Below are 21,842 nucleotides of genomic sequence, written 5' to 3'. Positions count from 1 at the left end.
AGAAATGGTCGTACAGGAAATAAAAAAAAAGGAAATTGTAGCTCCAAATGTCTAGTTTTTGGATTAGAACTTCAAAATTTTGTAGCCTCCGCGGTTTCTGAGTAATCGTAGAAAAACCAGCAACAAAAAAATTTTCAAAATTTTTTTAGTTTTTTTTTTGGTCTACGGGCATGGAAAAAATTTTTTTAGCTTAACCACCATAAGGATCGGATACTTTGTTCATTTAGCTTTAATTTCTTTTTTTAAACACCCTGATACGTCCACTCCTCGCTGAGATATCGGTCTTCAAATGGAAAAGGATCTTTTTGTCTTTGATCATCGATATCTCAGCAACCAATGATCGTACAGAAAGTTAAAGATGGCTTCCCCTTAACGACTGTCCATTGTTTTTTCGGAGTTTTTTTTTCTTTTCTTTTTGAAAATTTAAGCACTTTCTGGAACAAAAATGTGGAAAAAGCTCGGAAAAACATTTTTTTTTTCTCATTTTTAAAAATTATGAGCTTTTCAGAGCAAAAAACATGATCCTTTAATTTTTTCAAAAATTCGATCAAGTGAAACAAAAAAACGGCTGGCTGGATCAATTTGATTCTTTGTAGGGTTTTTCTGGACATATTGAACTGTAAAAGGCACACTTAACATTAGTGGTTTCCTCAATATTTACGATCCAGCGCTTGATTTTCCAAAAAACCACCAAAAGCCCTTTTTTTGTTGCATTTTCAAATTCATGTGACAGAAAGAAAAAACAATTTTTTCGAAAAAACAATGGACAGTCGTTAAGGGGAATTTATTCAAGTTCTTGAAAGCCATCTTTAACTTTCTGTACGATCATTGGTTGCTGAGATATCGATAATCAAAGACAAAAAGATCCTTTTCCATTTGAAGACCGATATCTCAGCGAGGAGTGGACGTATCAGGGTGTTTAAAAAAAGAAATTAAAGCTAAATGAACAAAGTATCCGATCCTTATGGTGGTTAAGCTAAAAAAAATTTTTCCACGCCCGTAGACCAAAAAAAAAACTAAAAAAAATTTGAAAATTTTTTTGTTGCTGATATTTCTACGATTACTCAAAAACCGCGGAGGCTACAAAATTTTGAAGTTCTAATCCAAAAACTAGACACTTGGAGCTACAATTTCCTTTTTTTTTATTTCCTGTACGACCATTTCTCTCAAAGTTACGGCCTGTTGAAAACTACCGAAAAATTTGGAATTTTTTTTTGATCCCTTAATTTTTTCCAGTACTATATATAGAAATAGAGTATTTAACGCGATTCACTCACCACCATACGCATTCAATATTACCGAATGCATTACTAACGACTAATTAACACATGAAAATAAATGTAGGATTGTATAAGTTCTTTCATAAAGCTTGTCATGGAATCATATTACATTTGATGTGGGTTTAAACGGAGTTATGATACAAGAAATAGTAGATAAACTTTATTCACACATAGGTCTTATTATTTGAAATCTCCCTAAATCCGATTTGAAACTGATTATTTGGCGCATAAATTAATACGAACGAACGCAATTCCGTGCCATTGGGCATGAAATCTTGTGACGAGTCCACACTTATTTACATAAAAATATTAGTAAGAGTTTCAAAACACTACATAGAAAACCATTATAGACAAGGGTGTTCTCGATTGTCATGACCCTCAGTCATGAGGAATCGACTAAGAAGAAATTAGTAAGAGTATCCACCACCACCACTTCAGCCTTTATCGTTCCACTGCTGGACATAGGCCTCCCCTAGGGTGTGCCACAGCACTCGGTCCTGCGCTGCTCTCATCCAGGATGAGAGTAAGAGTATATTTTCTATTAATAGTACTCACCACCCATTGATGACACCCTCGACGTTGAGCATGGGCACGATCTTGAACACGTACTTGGAGCGGAGTGCGGCCGCCGCGGCGGAGTTGCCGAGCAGGCAGCCGAGCGTGCCGTCCATCACCCAGGACGCGTTGCTCTCGCCCGGGTGGACGCGCGCCGTCAGGAATATTATCTCGCGGTCCTGTTGTAAGGGGAGTTACGTTTTTGAAGTTGAGAATGAACTGCAGTTCACCTGATAGTAATTGGTGACTGCCGCTTTTGATATCTGTAACCAACCAACTCGATATAGATCTATCTGAAGAAGATATGCGTTGCCTGACTTGAATTGCCTCATATGTAGGTCTGTAGCATTCACCATTGAAACGCTAGAACTTCTTTATGCTACAAAAAGCTGCTATGGTGACGGGAGCTTACCGGTCGAATGGCTCTGCCACCATTCAAAATATTATTTAAGTAGAGTCCTTAAAGTAAAATAACTATCATAGAGTGATCCCATATCGCCTGAACCTTAGTATGAATCGTAGGCAGTTGTGCCACACTTATTTAAAACTAACTTCGTTGTGAAATGAAACATACTCGTATTTCTATCCATGATATTTTTTCTATTAAAACAACGAATAAAAAACCTAGACTCCGTGTGGATATAGTGTTCTGATTTGTGATAGTATACGTACCCGAGTAAGTTCGCTCTACATTTTATTATTACTCTGAGGTACTATCCCATACATACAACTAAACTGGGTTCGAATCCGAGTATATCCCGAAGACATTATAATTAGTTTTTAATGTATTGTCAAGGGTTTACAAAGTATATTGTAAACCTTACATTAAATGAGACATATGAAAGATATACTGTTACTAAAAAGCTACCAAGATTTCCTACATTTTTTATCAAACCAAATTCACCAAACCATCATCCAAACCAAGAGTAACTTCTATACTATATTAACAGATAATAACGAATGCTGCGATCAAATAGTTCTTCTTTATTTTAACTTTTAAATTCTATTATGTGATAGTGTGTAACAGAGCATAATATATATTAAAGAATTTATTCTCAAAAAAGACAATGTCACTTACTTGACAATAGTAACAAACAGTAATATAAAATATGTATCATACATTCGTTCGTTTGTTATTGTATTGCGTCGTCCAATGTATTTATTTGTTCATTTAATGGTGCGTTACATTAAGTATACGTGCCAAAAAATAATTAAATATATTATGACAATAAATTCATAAATATACCGCAATAGGATTAGTCGGCGTGTCGTCAGCTGACACCGTGAGCAATGGAACTTCGTTGCTGTTCAGCGAGTAGCAGAGCGGCTCAGCACGGAGGTATGCACCCGCGGGCATCTGCGCACTCCACTGCCATATGCGACTCTGACAAAACATAACACCGTTACACCAAGAAAAAACACTTTACGGTAGTCCGCTTTGATAAGGAAAATAGAAAGATACTTCACCGCCTTGAAATTGGATGAAGCCACATAAGGCTGACTTGTCAGTTCTTGTTTGAATTCTTGACAAATAAAAAAAAAATTTAGAGAAAATTACGGATACATAACTAACACTACGTAACTTACGTAATTAACTAATGAGTATTTCAAACATTTTAGGAACGTTTTAGCACGGAGACGTGGCAGAACTTTATTTACGCAACAATTTCAATTCTCAAAACTATTTACACTTTCTGGTTAGTTTATTTTATTTTTATAATATATAGTATAGTAGTACATAGGTGGTATAGTATAATAGTAGCAGACAAGCATGCAGTCCTTCTGATGGTAAGAGGCTACTGCCGCCCATGGATATATGTAATCAACCGCAGATAGGATTAGATATTCCTACCCGAGGTCGACTTATGAGGCAGAGATAGGCGTGGCGGTGGTGCCGCCGGAGTCGAACCACAAAGGGTTCTATCACCTTCAAGGAGTGATCTATCTATGTATTTTACTCATCTAAGGTAAGGTAAGTCAGTTTAAAAAACCCTAATGGCTACATCAGAAGCAGTAGTGTACTGTTGGTTTTCCTTCTTCGGACAACCTAATTAAACGGTTCTGGCACGAGTCATTCAAGAACAAGAAATGTATGACAGCTTTTTATGATCGAAAGAAACCGGAGCTTAGTGTTGGGAATTTTCATTAACGTTTATTGACCTATATGTTGGTAGGAATATGAGTTGAGCTAGGCAAATTAAAGTTGTATTTTAAATAATTCCCTTATCGTACCCACCATACCTGAAGATTATATTCTTATTAATGTGAAGCTATAAAAAATAGTCCTCAACGTTGCAACACAGCTGCAATTGAACTAGATGATCAAATTTCGTACACCATGTTCGAATTCATTTTATCTTTGCCAAAATATCTATGTAACAGCATTGACATTATGTGCAAGCTATTTAAAATAAAATCCCAGTACGAATATCATTGCAGTGTTTATTGTAGTACTGGTTTCGGTTGAATAAAAGTTCCTATTTTTTTTATAATATAGGAGTAGCACACGAGCATGCAGTCCACCTGATGGTAAGTGGCTACTGCCGCCCATGGACATCTGTAATCAACCCCAGATAGGATTAGATATATCTACCTAAGGTCGGCGCAGATGCGCCGCTACCCCTGAGGATTAAGCTGGAACGTCTCGGAAAAGTCTGTCTCCCTTACCACACCTTTTAAACCGGAACACAGCAGCGCCTAACACTGCTGTTATTAGGGAGAAATAGGTGTGGCGGTGGTGCCGCCGGAGTCGAACCACAAAGGGTTCTACCACCTTCAACCTTCACCTTCGTTACTGTTTATTTACTTACCATCATCATAGAATACGTGAAAGGGTAGTGGTACGCGAGGTAGCACACGTCGTTGGTGTGAGGAAACTCGATGTTGAAGGTGACCGTCAAGTAACACTTGCTGTGACTCTTCTGGTTGGCATAGTGGTAGCTGTTGCGATAGTAGCAGATGTCTGAACCCGCTCTCACCCAACCTGTGCCCAAATATTTTGTTTGTATAAGCTAAATATACGTTAGGCGTTAATTATGATTAAAGCAATTAAAGGTGGTATACTCTATTGTGGTCAGTTCACATAGTAGCTAGGATTTTGTTTCGGACAAATAACAAGAACAAAAAAGATGAATAAAATGGAAACAAAACTTATTGATATCATACCAGTAAAGATAACTGAACTAATGTTTTGTAATAAATGTAAAAAGATTTTGTATTTAGCATAATTGATTTCATTAAATAATTAATTATTACATATTTCTTGAATGAATCCTAAACGTTACTAATGCTATTAACTCATGTTATTAACTTAATATAATTGTTGAATCAATCATTACCTGGTTTTCCTAAAACGGCTTCCTTTACAGAATATAAAACTGGCTTCATACCAAAATTGAACTGACTATCAGACTTTTCACAATTGACAATATTGAAGACATATGGACGGCCTTGTTGCATGTTTCGAACCTCAAAGTAAAACCATTGATGTCTTTTGGACGAGTTCACATCAGGCATCAGTATCAATTCATACTCCCTTGGGCCTACCTGCAAAAATAAAACTATTAATCAGAAATCAAATTTGGTATTAGCACCTACTATATTGCTTAATGATTCTACCTGAATAGCTTTCCTAAGATTTCCGGACTCAAACCTCGATTCAAAGCTCAATTTCGTCGCAAAAGTATTAAGCTTTGTGATTTCCTGCTCATCTGTATTACCGAGAAATAAGTTGTCGGAACTGAAATCAGGTGCAACCTTGATTTTTATTGCGAACTACCTACTATTTACATCAAACACTGAATGAAGAACAACTTATACCTTTTCTGTGACGTGACGTCATTGTTCGATCCCGAAGCGCTTAAAGCATCTAAATCGTAAACAACTTCATTCATGTACGTTTCGGGGTTTATAGCTCTATCCACACACGACAAAAGTTTTGTCCTATAAGCAAAAAAGCAAAACACCGATGACTTGTAACTAATATCGTCATATAAGCCGATATTACGACATTATGGTATTTTTTTTAGAACTTTCACAAAATTATACAAAGGAACTTTCAATGTTACGGTTGGGAAGAATTCAAAGTCCGTGGAAGTTTTTGGATGTCATACGAAATTTACAAAATGTGTTACAAATATTTCGAATATACCTGCAAGCTGTTCGATCCATTTTATTCAGTGCTTCAGGGTGGTTAAAGCTTTGACCACCCATCATGTCTGGATATGCAACTTTTATAAAAGATATAATACTTCTTACTCTTGATGATATTGTACAATATACTGATTCGAACGTACTGTATCTTGAAATATCTTTGTGAATTTTGAGCGATGAACACGAGGTAGTAGCTGAAAGTAGAGAAAAGGGAATTTTGAAATACCAACTTAAACATCGCTTTAGTAACCCGTTAATATTTAACCCATATTTGCCAACGTAGTTCGTATTCCGACAATGTTTTTCTAGCAAAATTGACAGGTTTTTAATTTTATAGTTAATCGTTTAAATTGATTAACGAGAATAAAAACAAAGTTAATACTTACATATGCTTTCATGAATTTTGTGATATCCTAGCCCCACAGGTGGGGAATGAGATGTACCCATTACACTATCATAGTCTAAATTATTAAGAGCGGCAGTGAGAGACAGACTTAAGGAAGACGGTACATTTTTATTGTTAGAACCTTGTGTCATATAAAAATCTTCAAAGATAGACCCTTTAGAGTTTGAGCGACTTTTAACAAGCCTTATCTGCTTATTATAAGAACCAAACTCTTTAAAATAAATAAAATATCTGAAATTAAAAATATTAAATTAATTGTAGTAATAGATAGTCATAGATATCACAATCTTGTTAAGAAAATTTTACTTTTTTAAGTCTTCTATATCTCTCTCATTAGGATTAATCCAAAGCGCATTTTGTAAGCTTTCCCCGCTTTTAGTATTTCTCTTATCTGAGTCTTCAGTAATCTCCGTCTTTGTTTCATTGTCTTCAAAATCAATATCTATATCTTCATCTATACCTTCATTGTCTGAATCAGGACCATCATCGTCGAGGTCCGAGTTTATCGTTTTTGAATCAGAATTCGCTGCATCATCTTCATCTTCGTGACAAGGCCATGATGTATTTGTGCCTGAAGAATAATATTTTTATTAAGTTGTAATAAAATCATCAAATACGGTACTCTAAAATGAAACAATCAACATTACTAATAAACCAACAAGAATTAAATTAAATAAAAAATAAAAAAGTATTTAATAAAATAATTGAGGTATTGTTACAAGCCTCTGTATTAAATTGGATTTTCCCATTTAATTACTCATCCATGTCCTTGAAACAAAAACCATAGCAATTCGAATATTCTAAACCTGAATCGCGAAGAGTTCCACCATCATTTTTATTTATTATTTTATTGATGATAAATGATTGTTACAACAATTACAAAGACGTACTATAAAGTCTAAAGTTACCCTTTAATATTGGATTGAGATTGAAGGAGGCAGGACTCGCAGCGGGAACAGGCAGAGCTTGGTGCTTGAGACAAAGTGTGATGACGGAGCACACTCGTGCTAGCAAACCGTCGAATTCTGGCTCATCGGGACAATGGGAGCAAAACCGATGGAGTGTCTGCACATGTTTCTTTGTACATAACGCTCGCCGACCCGCCTCTGTAAATTGATTCAACATATTTCTTTAAAAATGAATTGGTTTGGGATAAATAATATTTATAAGAGGCATAAAGTTTCACTAGGCCTAAATTCGTCACTTTCTGAAAATAAGATTATTTTTGATTTTATGAAGATGCAGTGGTTTTATAAAATATTAACATTAGCACATTCAAGTACATAGAGACAGAAACATCGTGATTTGAAACATTTAATAAGCATTCCAATACAATAACAAAACTGTAATGTCTTAACAGAACCAGACAAAATGATTTGCTTCAAAATATTGCAGTTTAACTTTTAACGAATTGAAGTGACGTAGGAAACACAAACATTTTGAAAATGATAGGTGAAGTTAACATACGTACTTATGTTGCAAAGGTGTTGCAGAGTTTGCAGTATGTGTGCGCATATCTTGAGCCTCATGCGGCCCTCGTAGCGGTCCCACCGATCGAAAACCCTTAGGAGGACGCTACTGAGCCCTGTCTTCACGATCTGCATGCAGCATACCTCTGTATGAGTTACGTACGTGTGACTCAATTTGCATTATTATGAGTGAGACATTGGACATGCGATACATTGGTAATAAAACGACGAAAAGGTGTAAATCTTATTGACCGGTGCAATAGAACAAGTAACATTTAAAGACGTTTTAATAACTTTGATATTTTGTTTGGTGTATGGACGAAACAACCAATTAGATGCCTGAAGTGGGTTTAACTCCGATTAGGCCGGACAAGCGTGTAGTACAATATTCTTGGCAAAAATATTCAGAAAGTAAGTAATATTACTGTGAGTTTTGCTAATTGGTTACTTTTTCCATATATTGGTGTGGCGTAACATGATTTGGTGCAGCAGTCCTAACTTAATTTCGATCGAAATCTAACAAGTTTATTAGTAACTTATTAATCACAGTTGATGTATAGCCTTCGACATGGGACCTATTCGTACGACTTGTCGTAAACGACCCTGTAGCTACCCGATATCGTATTCCATCTAAAAATGTTGTTGACTTAACTATTTTTGCTGAAGTAATCGATAGCGTCCAGACAGAGGCGGAGTCTGGCGGTGGGGATGAAGCCGAGGCTGACCAACACACGCTCGTATGTAGCGACTACACCGTCGCGTATTAGAATCGATGTTGTTATAGCTGTAATAAACATTTTATTACTTTGATCTATTAATAAAGCTGGGTTATTCGTTTATTGGCAAATGTCAAATAACGTTTGGAACGGACGAATAACACGTACCGTTTTTGGCCAGCTGTTTCATAATAACGAGTAGCGGAAAGATTAATTTGTTGTCGGTGAAGTGGCCTTTCAATATTAGGTGCGTAGTTCTCACACAGCCCAACATGCGTACTTTCAGTGCAAACTTTGGATCTGAAATTGATAAAGTAGAAGGTAAATGAAACGCTGTGAGACGCAAAGCTTTTCTAATAGCTTCAGTTTATGCAGCAAATGAGTAAGCAGTCCAACTGGCGGTGGTAATTGCTGACCGTGGGCATCTATAATATATCCCAGATAGGATTAAAGTTCTACAATATCTCGGCCCTATGGCTATTATATAGATATTGTAGAAATTTATATACGCATCTATATACGTTGCGACCCCTGATGACTAAGTTGGAACGCTTAATAACTAGAATATATCGAAATAAAAAAAATACATTGACTTTGATATATATTATCTCACTTTTTTGAATAGAACATAAAATGAAAATATGGGCTAACATTTTATCGCATCAAAGCTTTTAGCTGCATTTACATAAAGCACACCAATCATTCAAAATAAAGTTACCTTTAGGAGCAAGAGCAGCAAGTATCCACACCAAGTCTTGCAGCATCAGCTCGGTGCCGACGTTCCCATCTCGCTTGCTGTGCGTCGCCACCAGCGTCCGGAGAATCACTTGAGTACCATTTATTGAGATAAAGTGCTGCGAGCATTGCTGCCTTGCGACGTTGTTGGCTGAAATGTGTATATTAACTTAATGGGATAATTACACATGGTGATCTAACATCCAATTAGGTAAAATGCAGTATTATACAGAAAGTTATAGAAGACGAGAAGCAGTGCAGATAAAATTTGTCAAAACTGATAAAAGCTGTCTTATTTCGTTTTACAACTGTCAATTTATACTTAGACATCTTGATCATCTGAAAATATCTTTGATATATACAATGAGACATAGGTACTATACAATTATTTGATCATGGCAATAAATTAATTTGTTAAAAGTAATCAGATAATCATACCCACATGTGTATGCGATAGAGGATATAATTATCTACACAATACCATTATGAAATACAGTTATTCATAATATAGCTTCAGCTTAAGTGATATTATATTATTATGTACAAGCCTATTCACATCTTACAGTCAGTAATGGTTGGTTTACATGTGAGCGTAATTTAATGAAACCAATCTTGAAAGCGATAGGGCGTGTAATATTGCGGGGACAATTAAGGTCAGAGGGCCTCATTATCGAACTTTCTCCCTTAATTTAAGTAAAAAATTGTTCACCGTTGAGGTGTTGAAAGACTACGTTAATGAATGAATGTTTTCGGAATTGTAATTATCGGTATAACTTGAATTTTTATTTTACTCATAGACCAAGTATAGTAAGTAGCAATCAGTAAATTGATCCCGCACTCAGAATCTTAAATGGAAGACGCATTTTAGTTTCAATTTCAATTGCATGCAAATTATTTTTTATTAGGGTAATTTCTATTCTCAATTTCGTTCACTGTATTTGTACATACTCCTTGTAAACACTAAACCGACTTAATTTTTTTTTAGTGCAGTGACGTGGTTTGCTAGGATTTGTCAGCTTGAAAGATAGAATAGTTTTAGACCTAAAAGATGGCAATGGGAACATGATATCGGACATCGTCTGCCTGGGTTCAATAGCACCACATATTTACACAAGATTATAAAATAAATAGTTATATTATTGACACTTGATCTTCTTATAGATGTATGCCAGGCTTTATGTCGTAAGTAAAGTAGTCCAATGTCAGAAAGATTGCAGATTGCAACGAATACATCGCAAATGTCAGTAGGCGGGACGCGCACTCCAAATGTAGAACATTTGATTAAGCACTTGATACTTATTAAAATATGAAGGCCTAGCTTTTAAGAGGCTTAAAAATTAAATAGAACTAGCTTTTATTGTATAGAAATAATGTTATGAAAAAACATGTGTTGTGCTGTAATAGCTTTAGGGTGTAGGTTTTTTATGCTATGCACGGGACTTTGTTAACGAGAAAATTTTTGGGTTGATTACAGATGTCCATGTATATATGTAAGTGGCTACTACCGCCAGTAGCCACTTACCATCAGATGGACTTGCTACTCCTCCTCCTACTTCGTCTGCTACTCCTATATTATAAAAAAGAAGGTGTGGAACATACACCATCAAAGGGTATCCACCCATGTAAGATCTTTCTACAAAATGGTGATTACTACTGGAATCAAAGGCTCCATGTCCTTTGAAGCCCGGAGTCCCGTTTGAAATTTCGCTACTTTCTGAAACTCTTCCATACGGATATTAAAATCGTGTAATTCTACAAATCCATATTTGATCAGTTCATATAACTGAATCCTTATTATGTTAAATATACTCATGTACAGGATATTACCGGAATAATTATTGCTTTACATAATTCATAAATTGATCGTCAATACAAAACACACTATTCATTTTATTATAATCAGTACTAAATAGTAAGAAGCACCCCGCGGTGTCGCAATCGCTAAAATATTTTATATTCACGACGACTACATTATTGTGGCTTTCCAACAGAAAATTAATTGCAATTGACTCATAATATTTAAGGATAACATCCTTAATAAAAACCTATATTTACATTAACGTGAAGTATGCCATAAATTAATAGAGTTTATGAAACGATGAGAATGTTTAAGTTAATTTAATTTAATATCGCAGTCTTCTGAGATGACGACTCGCCTGGCAAAGCGGTTATCATATCTGATGCACAGAGGATTCTAGGTTTGATCCCTGGCCAGGCAGATATCTAAATGATGAATTTAGTTTTCTGTTCTGGGTCCGGGTGTTCAAATCAAATCAAATCAGTTTTTTTATTGTAAATAAGATTATACAAAGGTGTTCAATTAACACAATGATCTCTTTATTTGCTAAAAAGCATGCAAATTATGTTTATGTCAATTATTTTATATAATATATTTTAGAGTGTTTGTGTATCCCTTTTTATATGTGTCCCTGGGACTCTTGGCACAGCGAATCCTACTGAGGGACTGTGAGTGTAGAAAGCATAAAAATTGTGTGATTTTCTTTTTGTGCCTAATTAAGGGTTAATGCGGAAATCACTTTATTCGTTTGTTTGCTTGTCTGCCTTTTCTTAGGTAATCCAAATATTTCTGGCATGCTTTTTTGTGCGGAAACGTTAGAATTGTGAAGCGTTACTGTGAATATATTAACTTTGATTAGTATTCTACGTGCCAAGTTTCGGTTTTGCAATATATTAGATAAGCGGTAAAAGTTACCGTGTAAGTAAGCGCCACACTCTAACATACCCTTCTTTGCTTGTGGCGTTTTATTTTCCTTCCCTGTCTTTTTAAATTCTTTCTTCTTCACTCCCGGTGGCTCATTGGGAACTACTTAAGGATATTTTGTATGTGAGACTTGATATTTGGTACCAAAGTACAGTCGAGATACAAAAAAATGTTCATGTTTAAATTTACTAGTATGGAACTTACCTGAACATTTTTTTCCTTTTCCTTGTTTTAAACATAGCGTTTCTCTTAATATTGATGTTATGTAAGTTGAAGTGGCTGTATCTCTTGAGTTCTGTAATAAAGATTATCCAGATTGGAATTTTATTAATCCCCAACATTTATTTCACTTTACAGTAAAATTTTAATGTTCTGTTGTGTAGGCACTAGCCAACGAGCCGGATACAAATAGGATTTCACCTTTCAGATAAAAAATAAAAAGAATTGTCTGGTTGAGTAAGACTATGACATTAGCATTAAGTTTGCCCTTTGTAACATCTTTTATTTTTAAAGTTGAGACAATATAGAGAACTAAATATGTTTCAATGGTAAGATTGTACCAATATATAAACTCCATATGTCCCTAGAAATATGGGCACATGTTTACCCATCGCAAACCTATTTAAAGCGATAATATTATCTTATTTATTTAATATTCAATATTATTTGCGTTTGATTAGTCATACTGAACAAAATAACTTAGGAATCTGCGTAAAGCACGCCTGTACTTAGTAATGACACGTAAGTTTTTGCATATGAGTCCAAACAGGACGTCTATTTCAAACTGTATGTAGAATGTGTGTAGGTATGTGGAAATTCTCACCTCCAATATTGATAACATCATTTGTATGGCACCCGACTGTTTGTTCCATAATTTGTCCAAGGTACTTTGTCGTACATGTTTATCTGAAAACAGGAAAAATAAACTGCAAATATACGATGAAGAAATAAAATTACTAAATATTGTCACGGTTTTACAAGTCCGTATTATTACCATATAAATTTAACCACTGTTTACATTGAGTAAAGTAATTTGTTAAAGTAAATATTTAATTAGACAGTTATTCATAACTTATTGAAATACATTGAAGTAGGTACATTACGCTGCTTTACGTCAAACCCTGTATTAAAGGTTCCGACCACTGTAGGTACCTTTCATCGTAAACAATAATGACGATTACAAGAAGAGGTTTTGAGTAAATAAGTACACTATAGTGAGTCGTAAAGAAGAAGCTAGTTTACTATTTATTTCCGAGTCTTTCCACATGGGCTAATGGATTAAAATGTATTGATTTTGTTGTCGAAGCATGAAGAAAATCTTGCTAAAAACTCTATGGAAGACGGTTGTCTTATTATTTAATATTTTGATAAGTTAACCGCTCATTGGCTGCTACCACTTTAGCAACAAGTGCACAATTACTTAGTGGTTAAAGCGACGATGTAGCATCTCAATAGTTGCCTAACGACTATTTAGTAGTTATCGCATCTATAAAGACGCTTAGAAGACCGGGTCGGTTCTTTGCGCGTCTCTCGCCCAAGTAATAAATTGGACACCTAAGCGGCAGATGCTTAAGCAATTGCTGCTCAGTAGCTTGATGGCCTACGCAAACATCGCATAGGCACAGTAGAAATATGGATCCTTATACAGTGGCATAGGCGATTGTAGCCAATGCGCGGTTGACATATCGAAATTACGTTTTCGTTTGAACAACGAAGCACACCATTTTGAAATTGATTGAATTTTTAAAAACAAATATGAAACGAATAAAATAGATACTATAATGTCAAGATTGTACCCAGTCACTTGTCATTAAGACAATAATGTTATTGGAAACATGCGTGTAAAGACGTCGGCCTCGTGCGCTGCGTGTTTTGGCGCGATGACCGGCGGCAGCGACTGGCCACCGCTTCCGAGATGCATTGTTCTACAACAACTAGAGCGGACCTACGAAGGCCGGCCAGTAATCTTTTGGACTTATAAGTAGGGCTGGCGGGTCTACTGTTTAAATAGCTATGTACCTACATTTTATTTTATATACTTTGTTCTGTTAAATAGGTTTATGACGAACGGCATGTATGACAGATATATTTGTGACGAAATGGTATGACAGATATAAACGACAGACATGTTTGTGACGAACTGCGTGTATGACAAACGTGCAATTGACTTACTACGTGTACGACAAACTATGTTTGTAACGGATTGCGTATTTGACACATGTTTGTGACCAACTGTGTGTATGGCAAACATGGTCGTGACGAACTGCGTGTTTGGCAAAGTATGTCCATGACGAACAGCGTTTACCTAAGATAAGCAATGTTTGTGAAAACTGCGATTATGACATGTTTGTGACCAACTGCATGTATGGCAAACATGGTCGTGACGAACTGCGTGTTTAGCAAAGTATGTCCATGACGAACAGCGTTTACCTAAGATAAGCAATGTTTGTGAAAACTGCGATTATGACATGTTTGTGACCAACTGCATGTATGGCAAACATGGTCGTGACGAACTGCGTGTTTAGCAAAGTATGTCCATGACAAACAGCGTTTACCTAAGATAAGCAATGTTTGTGAAAACTGCGATTATGACATGTTTGTGACCAACTGCATGTATGGCAATCATGGTCGTGACGAACTGCGTGTTTAGCAAAGTATGTCCATGACAAACAGCGTTTACCTAAGATACGCAATGTTTGTGAGAACTGCGAGTACGACAAACTATGTTTGTGAGGAACTGCGTGTATAACTAAATTAGTGGAGTCATTTTAAATCAAATATGGCGGACGATCCAATATGGCGGACTAATTACTTTTTATATAGACAGGTACCTCCATAATATGGATATTAAAGGAAGAGAAGAAGGAAGGGACTGTATACGAAAAGAAGTGAATATATTTTATTTTATCAACATAGTTAAATCAGTAATCCATTGTTGGGGCTTCGTTTTAAGTATATTTATACCTGTGACAGATACAAAAATGATATAATAAAAAACTTCTTTTCCATAAATTATTTCTCTTTCCTCGAACTTAATATACAATAGATTTAAATTGACAACCCTACTGACGGGAGCCTAAATTATTGGTCGTTACTTTATATTTACCCATAAATAACAACATTCTTGTATAATTCCAGATAATAAATAAGTTTTAAAAGTTAAGTAGTTACAATATTGCATTTTGAATTCGCCTTGTAATGATTTTAAAAATTTTAATGCGAGTAAGTAACTTTATTTTTAGTGTATCATTTTCAATGATCCTTACTTTATTTGTTTTTAGCATGATCTATGAAGCTTTAATACAAGTAATTTTAATTTACTATAAGTGGTTTCGTTTCTTATATCGGGTATTTCCTAAATTAAGAACAAATGTCTTTTTTATAACGATGTAAATAAGTACGCGCGTATACAGGATATCTATTGATAAAACTCGATTAATCGGTTCAGTTTTGTTGTTTAATTTTGTTCTTGCAACCACAAAATTGATGATTATCGCCACAATATGATGATGGGTCTTAAGTCTTAAGACATTTGGAAATTCATAATACCATACGGATATACCATAGTATATCCCATAACCCATAGGTTCAGACTTCAGGGGATATTTAAGCTGAGTTAATTCTGATATCTTCGAATATCTTGGACGTGTGGAGTACGGCCACGGTCAAGGATTCGGTAGGCCATGCGTATCCGAGCCATTACAGGGATATTAGTTAAATGCTTGGCACTATTCTTATCTTCCGTCTTCCTGTAAGATTTTTACCATAGATAGTATATTTAAAGCATTCATTGACGAAGTAATCTATAGACTCCTAGTTAGTGAGTAAATTTTACGTTTAGAAAATTTTATGCATTAAAGTATGTAATTATTGCTTTTAGATACGTTATAAACCTAAATGAAATTCTTTGAAAGTAATTGTATGGGTTGAGACGTGACCCAATACAATATTTGGATGATAGAAAAAGATTGATAGAAATAACAGATTTATTACGAACTGCTATAGCTAAGATGATAGTGAATGATAGAGGAGCACGCGACCGATATTGATAGAGCTTATTAGCGCACTAACTTAGATGCATCATTGTAGCGTAAACTGTGATGCTACCAAATGTACGGTCGTGGCCCGTACAGTCTTCATATTGGTATGCAAATATTCTGGAGCTTGGCAATACCCGATATCACGATATACTATACCATTCGAAAGTATTTCGTTAGAAGTCTATTTAATTCTTGCATCTACGAAACTTGATTGACGAATGTCAAGTGCGAAATGGCGCTCATAAATCAGATGTTTAGAATGCACGTTTGTTTTACATATCGTCGTCACAAAATATTGAAACTGTGCCATATACTCTAACGAGACGTGTTAATTTTGTGTTTTGTGAATATAAAGTAATATGTAATATGTAAGTATATATGTAAGGTGGTAGAACACTTCGACTCCGGCGGCACCACCGCCACACCTATTTCTACCTAATAACAGCAGTGTTAAGCGCTGCTGTGTTCCGGTTTGAAGGGTATGGTAAGGGAGACAGACTTTTCCGAGGCGTTCCAGCTTAGTCCTCAGGGGTAGCGGCGCATCCGTGGCCGACCTCAGGTAGGAATATCTAATCCTATCTGGGGTTGATTACAGATGTCCATGGGCGGCAGTAGCCACTTACCATCAGGTGAACTGCAAGCTCGTCTGCTACTCATATATTATAAAAAACAAAAAAAAAAATAAAGATTTTGATCTTTCAGACTTTGTTACTACAGAAGCCCATTAATATTACCCGACAAATTTTAACGGTCAATATGAATGTTGGCAGCGGTCTGATATTGTTCACCCTTGTGATTTATAAGGACACTAAAGTACTTAATAAAAGTTTGTAATCTTTATAATAGAATTATTTGGCTTTTGGCCTCAACGAAAACATGTATGCGTGGTTGGAAAACAACCAAGCGTTATATAGCCAGATTTATTTTGAATAATATCACACGGGTGATATTTTTTTAAGGTAGAAGCAGTGAAGCAGTTCATCTGATATTACGTCGTCTTGGTATCTCGTATGCATTTGAAGCCAGTTCCGGAAAGAATCAAATTCCCCAATGAGTACTTCTATTAAGTGATCTCAATTGAGTTGATACCACTGATATTAAACTTAGAAAACTCGATTAAATATGCATGCCGTATCACACAATTATAAACAGAATAAAACCTTGCACTGCTGCCCAAGACTGACAGCAATCATGTCATAAAGACGTGTAAATAATACATAAAGAGGTATAAATAAGCAATTTTAAAATTAATGATGTATTGATAAACTTTTTTTATTATATCGATGATTTATCGACATCTCTTTCACTTCACTTAGCGATTCAAAGAGGAACTTGGCTTCCCATGCCTCTTAGCGACACGCAAGACTGGCGCTTCTTCATACCAATTTGTCAGGTCTTCGTCCAACCGGATGTTTTCTGAGTGCCCAAGGTTCTTAACATACCGCGGGTACCTCTATATAAACCTGTTACTGCACCACTGTTGTGCACGTGTCTCCTCTCAGAGTGACAGGAGGTTATGCCAGAGTCCACCGCGCTGGCCAAGTGCGAATTGGTAGACTTCACACACCTTTGGGATTTTCTTAAGAACTTTCTGACGTGTAGTTTCACGATGTTTTCCTTCATCGTTATATATCGATAATTTATGTCGAATACACACATATCTTTCAATTATCAAATATGCATACCTAAGACCTACATCGGATCCTCCTGATTCCATTGAAGGGTTGAATTTCTACTCCTACACTATCACGAACATGTGATGAACATCAGTTCAGTATGATCAAAACATTTTCTTTTTTACCTTTAATATGATTAGGTCCGGATAGGAAGCCAGATTCGGATAAATAATTACCTTGCCGCCGTGGGTGCAACACTGGCTTCATAAGCCGACTTAAGAGATCAAGTTAATGTTATAAAAATGGAGATTGGCTATTAAGATCCAATTAAGTCCATTAAGGAAATCTTAGTAGTTCCAATTTATACTAGAAGTGGTTCACTTGATGGAAACAATTTATAAAAATCCTAAATGTCATCGCAAAAACATTGATAAAGTCCAACAGATACGTTTAAGAACTTTATTATGAAGAAATGTAAGCACATTATTTCTCACTACGTATTCTTTTAACTTTAAATTAAGTGATATGACTTTGAAAAATGAATTGACTTGGAACATAGAATCTATTATTCGTTGAAATGTATGTAGACCCGCTATGATTCAAATGAGTTGGTACTAGCGCCACCACTGCCACACATTTCAGGCGCCAATCGTGGTCCTCAAGAGCAAAGCATCCGATATCGACTTCAGGTAGAACACCTGTTTATATGGAGTTTTACGAATGTCCAGGGGTGTGGAGTGACCATCAGGCACTGCATGCTCGTTTGATACCTCAATCTTACAAAAAACAAGTGTATAAAAAATTGACAGAATACAACTGATCTATCACTGCTATCAAGATGATACACATATTGTATATTACGTATTGCGGCAGTAATGACAATGGCAGGCCATCTCCGGGCCTCTGGCGCCGGGCCAACGCGGCACGCGCGTTTCGCCGACGTCATATCAACGACCGCGGGATACACTTCCCAGAGAATTAATACAAATATGCGCCAAGAATCATATGACACTGCAAATGCAAACAAATAATATGAAATCCGTTAATTTTTAATGTTCTGGGTGGTTCAGTTCAGTACCCTTACCATGAGTTTCTACGTCTGGACAAATATGACTGTTTTGGTATTTGTTTACGTATTGGCCCATACAATTTCCAAGTTCTGATATAATCCGCTAGGGGCGCTGATTAGAAATTGTATGGGCAAATACGTAAATAAATACCAAAACAGTCATATTTGTCAAAACGTAAAAACTCATGGTAAACTTTGGCACAACAATAGGTTTCAGGGTATGGTAACCCAAATGACTTGAATGTTCAGCTACCAGTCAGATAGAAAAGCTGATATTATATTAATTAAATTTTGTGAGTGTATATGGCTGGTTTCAACTTCGCAAACAGGATGCTTTTAGATCCACTAGATGGAGCTTTTTTCGAGATTTGCGAGTATTTTTGGGGCAGGGTCAGATCTGCTCGAGCTCATAAACGTATTATAAAAAATTACATTAACATTTTTTTATTATGCTAATTAAAAAATAACAAGAAATAGGTATCTCACGTACTAGTAAAACTGTTAAGAAAAATTGGACCTTGGTTAACAGTAAATGTGGGCGATAAATTCGTACTGAAAACAAAATGCAAAAGATTAATGGCACTCATATTATCCGAAACTATTTGTCATACGTGAAATGTCCCTCAAAAACGTATTCCAGTAAACGCTTACACCGTAGCAACAGCCAAGAGATTAGCGTCACTCGTCCCAGTTTGCAGTTCCGTTGTGTGCACCCGATGTATTGCCAAACGTTTGAAATTGCTACTAATAGCCTTTACTTGCAACAAGTATTAATGCGAAATTATTTAGGTCGGCCCCAAATAACTATTAATTTATGCATGTGCCGTAAGACCTAAATTTGGAACAATTGAATGGATTTTGATCTAAGTTTTCTACAAAGAAAAATAACTTCACAGAGAGTGACGTAGTATCTCCAAAATATAAATGTCCTGCGTAAATATTTGAAACATATAAGGATAAGGGTTCCGTTTTTTCGGTTTAATCTAGGGAAACCCTAAAAACATGTATGCATATATAGAATCGCGCACGCGCATAGAATCTCACAAGTACCCACACATGACAATAACGATTACGTCATCGTATCATAGAACTAATGACGTTTACCAGACGATCGAATACACGAGGGCCATACATCACTCCCCTTTGATGAATAGCTGCCACCAGTCACTTGTGCGCTCATGGAGTGGCCGATCGCTGCCAACATCCACATCGTAAACATGCCCCGGTATCCAGCTGCCCAATACACTATTTAACCTAAATACTATGTCCTCACTAGGCTCAGAATATATCGCCACTAGAAAGGCTAAAAGGGGACTTCTTTGCGTGTTAGACTTTTAGCCTTTCCAGTGATGACATCTATACTGAAATTATAAAGAAGTAAAGTTTTTAACTTTGATTGTTTGTTTGTTTCTTTATAAGGGCTAATCTTCGGAAATATTTAACCGATCATAAAAAATATTTCACAATCAGAAAGTTACAAAAAGCGGGCGAAGCCGCGGGTACTGCTAGTTTTAGTTTTTGTAATACTAAAACTTAGCGAGAGCGTAACTGACTAGTCGGTATACGGTTATCACCCTTGGAAACGAATATTCGCATTGCGTCTAATTAACCGACTTCGTTTATGAATAAAACTCCACTAATTAGAGTAGGTTACAAAAAAGATTTTTATATCACGGCGTGCGTAAATTGACGTTTTACGCACGCTTCGCGTGCGCAAAACCCCCATTTCCGACCCCGTAATATAAAATTTTATACAACACGCGGACGAAAAATGTTTTTCTGACTCGTGTGATTGCAGTCCTCGCCTGCGGCTCGGCCTGCAAACTCACACTTGTCAGAAAAAAATTTTTCGTCCTCGTATTGTAATGTACTATTTTATATGATCCGTAAAATGTGTAGAACATAAATCTAGCCGTGAACACTTAGCGGGGGTGCAATTCCACCTGATGGATCATATGTTCGCTTGCTACTTTAAATACGTAAAATATATCATATACATAACATGTTGTATAATTAAAAATTAAATTAAAACCAACGTAAATAAAAAGTTACATTTTAAGCAAATAGAGTGCGTTTTGTATTCCCTTTAAGACCCATACATAGGCTGCTGTTTAGTACGAATTACGATCGTATCAAAATTCCGATTAAAAATAAACAAAGCTCTACCTACCTAAGACCGTATTTAAAAAAAAGATAATAAAGATAAATAACACCGTGTTCGTGAGTGGCGGCTTAGGCCGATGTATAGCATGCCGGATGGCAGCCACGCTCAATGTCAAGGCGAAGCATGTGCCACTAACGTAAATAGACTCGTACGCATTAATTGGTACGTACTATTAATATGCTACCACTATGACTGACGGCTCCAATTAACCTACGCTGGATTTATAGTGTATTGGTATTCGCCTGTGACTTCGTTCGCGTGGGTTTTTTCTCTGTAGTCCCGGGACTAGAATAAGGCTATAGTATTACCTACCTGTCGTAAGAGGCGACTAAAAAAAGGCTTCCCGGATTGCGGGTGGCATGAGTGAGAGCTCAAATTGTCCAGCAAGCGACCCCGGGAAGGACGGCGGTATGTGTGGTCGCATACCGTCGTAACTACCAGATGGTGTGGGAAGCACGTATTTTTTTTTTCCACCTAGGCCAGAGCCCGATAGGGGCATCGCGCTTGGAGGACTCCGGTTATGTTCCATCGGAGATATCAGAGTTCTCCACTAAGCACAGAGGACGGCCACCGGGGGTTTTAGTGCGGTAAAAATCCCACACAACTAGGCGTCGCTGCCACGGCGTTAATCGTTTCCACTTCGTGAAAAAAGAGCTTAAAATGACATTTTAATCTTAATAATGATTGAATGAAAACGCATGTAATGCCAAGTATTATGCTAATCCGTCAAAATAAAATTGGAGTGAAGATGTATAGGTAAATATGAAACCGTGGCACTACACTGTTTTACATAGATATACCTAATATGTACACCTCTACACTTAAGCTTAATCTGTTACGTCACATCAAAACAGTTTTCTTGACGTATTAAAATGATTAGAGTTTTAGTCGAATGTTGTGAAAATGCGTTTAAATCTT

General features: G+C 36.2%; 1 protein-coding gene across 2 annotated transcripts in view; it reads right to left on the bottom strand.

The window, feature by feature from the left end:
• LOC140751156 (cytosolic carboxypeptidase 1) overlaps positions 1 to 21,842 on the bottom strand; it is a 98,953-nt gene that overhangs the window by 59,557 nt on the left and 17,554 nt on the right. For both annotated transcript variants that reach the window (XM_073085030.1, XM_073085039.1), the window contains 17 exons: positions 12,859 to 12,941; positions 12,240 to 12,330; positions 12,057 to 12,137; positions 9,297 to 9,464; positions 8,747 to 8,878; positions 8,515 to 8,646; positions 7,865 to 8,008; positions 7,302 to 7,499; positions 6,700 to 6,964; positions 6,374 to 6,624; positions 5,986 to 6,181; positions 5,655 to 5,777; positions 5,454 to 5,574; positions 5,174 to 5,381; positions 4,646 to 4,818; positions 3,082 to 3,219; positions 1,836 to 2,014 (listed from right to left, as the gene is read on the bottom strand). In XM_073085030.1, the coding sequence (XP_072941131.1) occupies positions 1,836 to 2,014; positions 3,082 to 3,219; positions 4,646 to 4,818; positions 5,174 to 5,381; positions 5,454 to 5,574; positions 5,655 to 5,777; positions 5,986 to 6,181; positions 6,374 to 6,624; positions 6,700 to 6,964; positions 7,302 to 7,499; positions 7,865 to 8,008; positions 8,515 to 8,646; positions 8,747 to 8,878; positions 9,297 to 9,464; positions 12,057 to 12,137; positions 12,240 to 12,330; positions 12,859 to 12,941 (2,683 nt within the window). The remainder of the gene's footprint in view (positions 1 to 1,835; positions 2,015 to 3,081; positions 3,220 to 4,645; positions 4,819 to 5,173; positions 5,382 to 5,453; positions 5,575 to 5,654; positions 5,778 to 5,985; positions 6,182 to 6,373; positions 6,625 to 6,699; positions 6,965 to 7,301; positions 7,500 to 7,864; positions 8,009 to 8,514; positions 8,647 to 8,746; positions 8,879 to 9,296; positions 9,465 to 12,056; positions 12,138 to 12,239; positions 12,331 to 12,858; positions 12,942 to 21,842) is intronic.

Source organism: Epargyreus clarus, unplaced genomic scaffold (genome assembly GCF_041222505.1).
Source record: "Epargyreus clarus isolate Ecla_fem2 unplaced genomic scaffold, WU_Ecla_fem_2.2 ptg000003l, whole genome shotgun sequence".
Lineage (NCBI taxonomy): Eukaryota > Metazoa > Arthropoda > Insecta > Lepidoptera > Hesperiidae > Epargyreus > Epargyreus clarus.
Note: the sequence above shows the minus strand (reverse complement) of the source record. Positions and strands in the feature narration are given on the sequence as shown.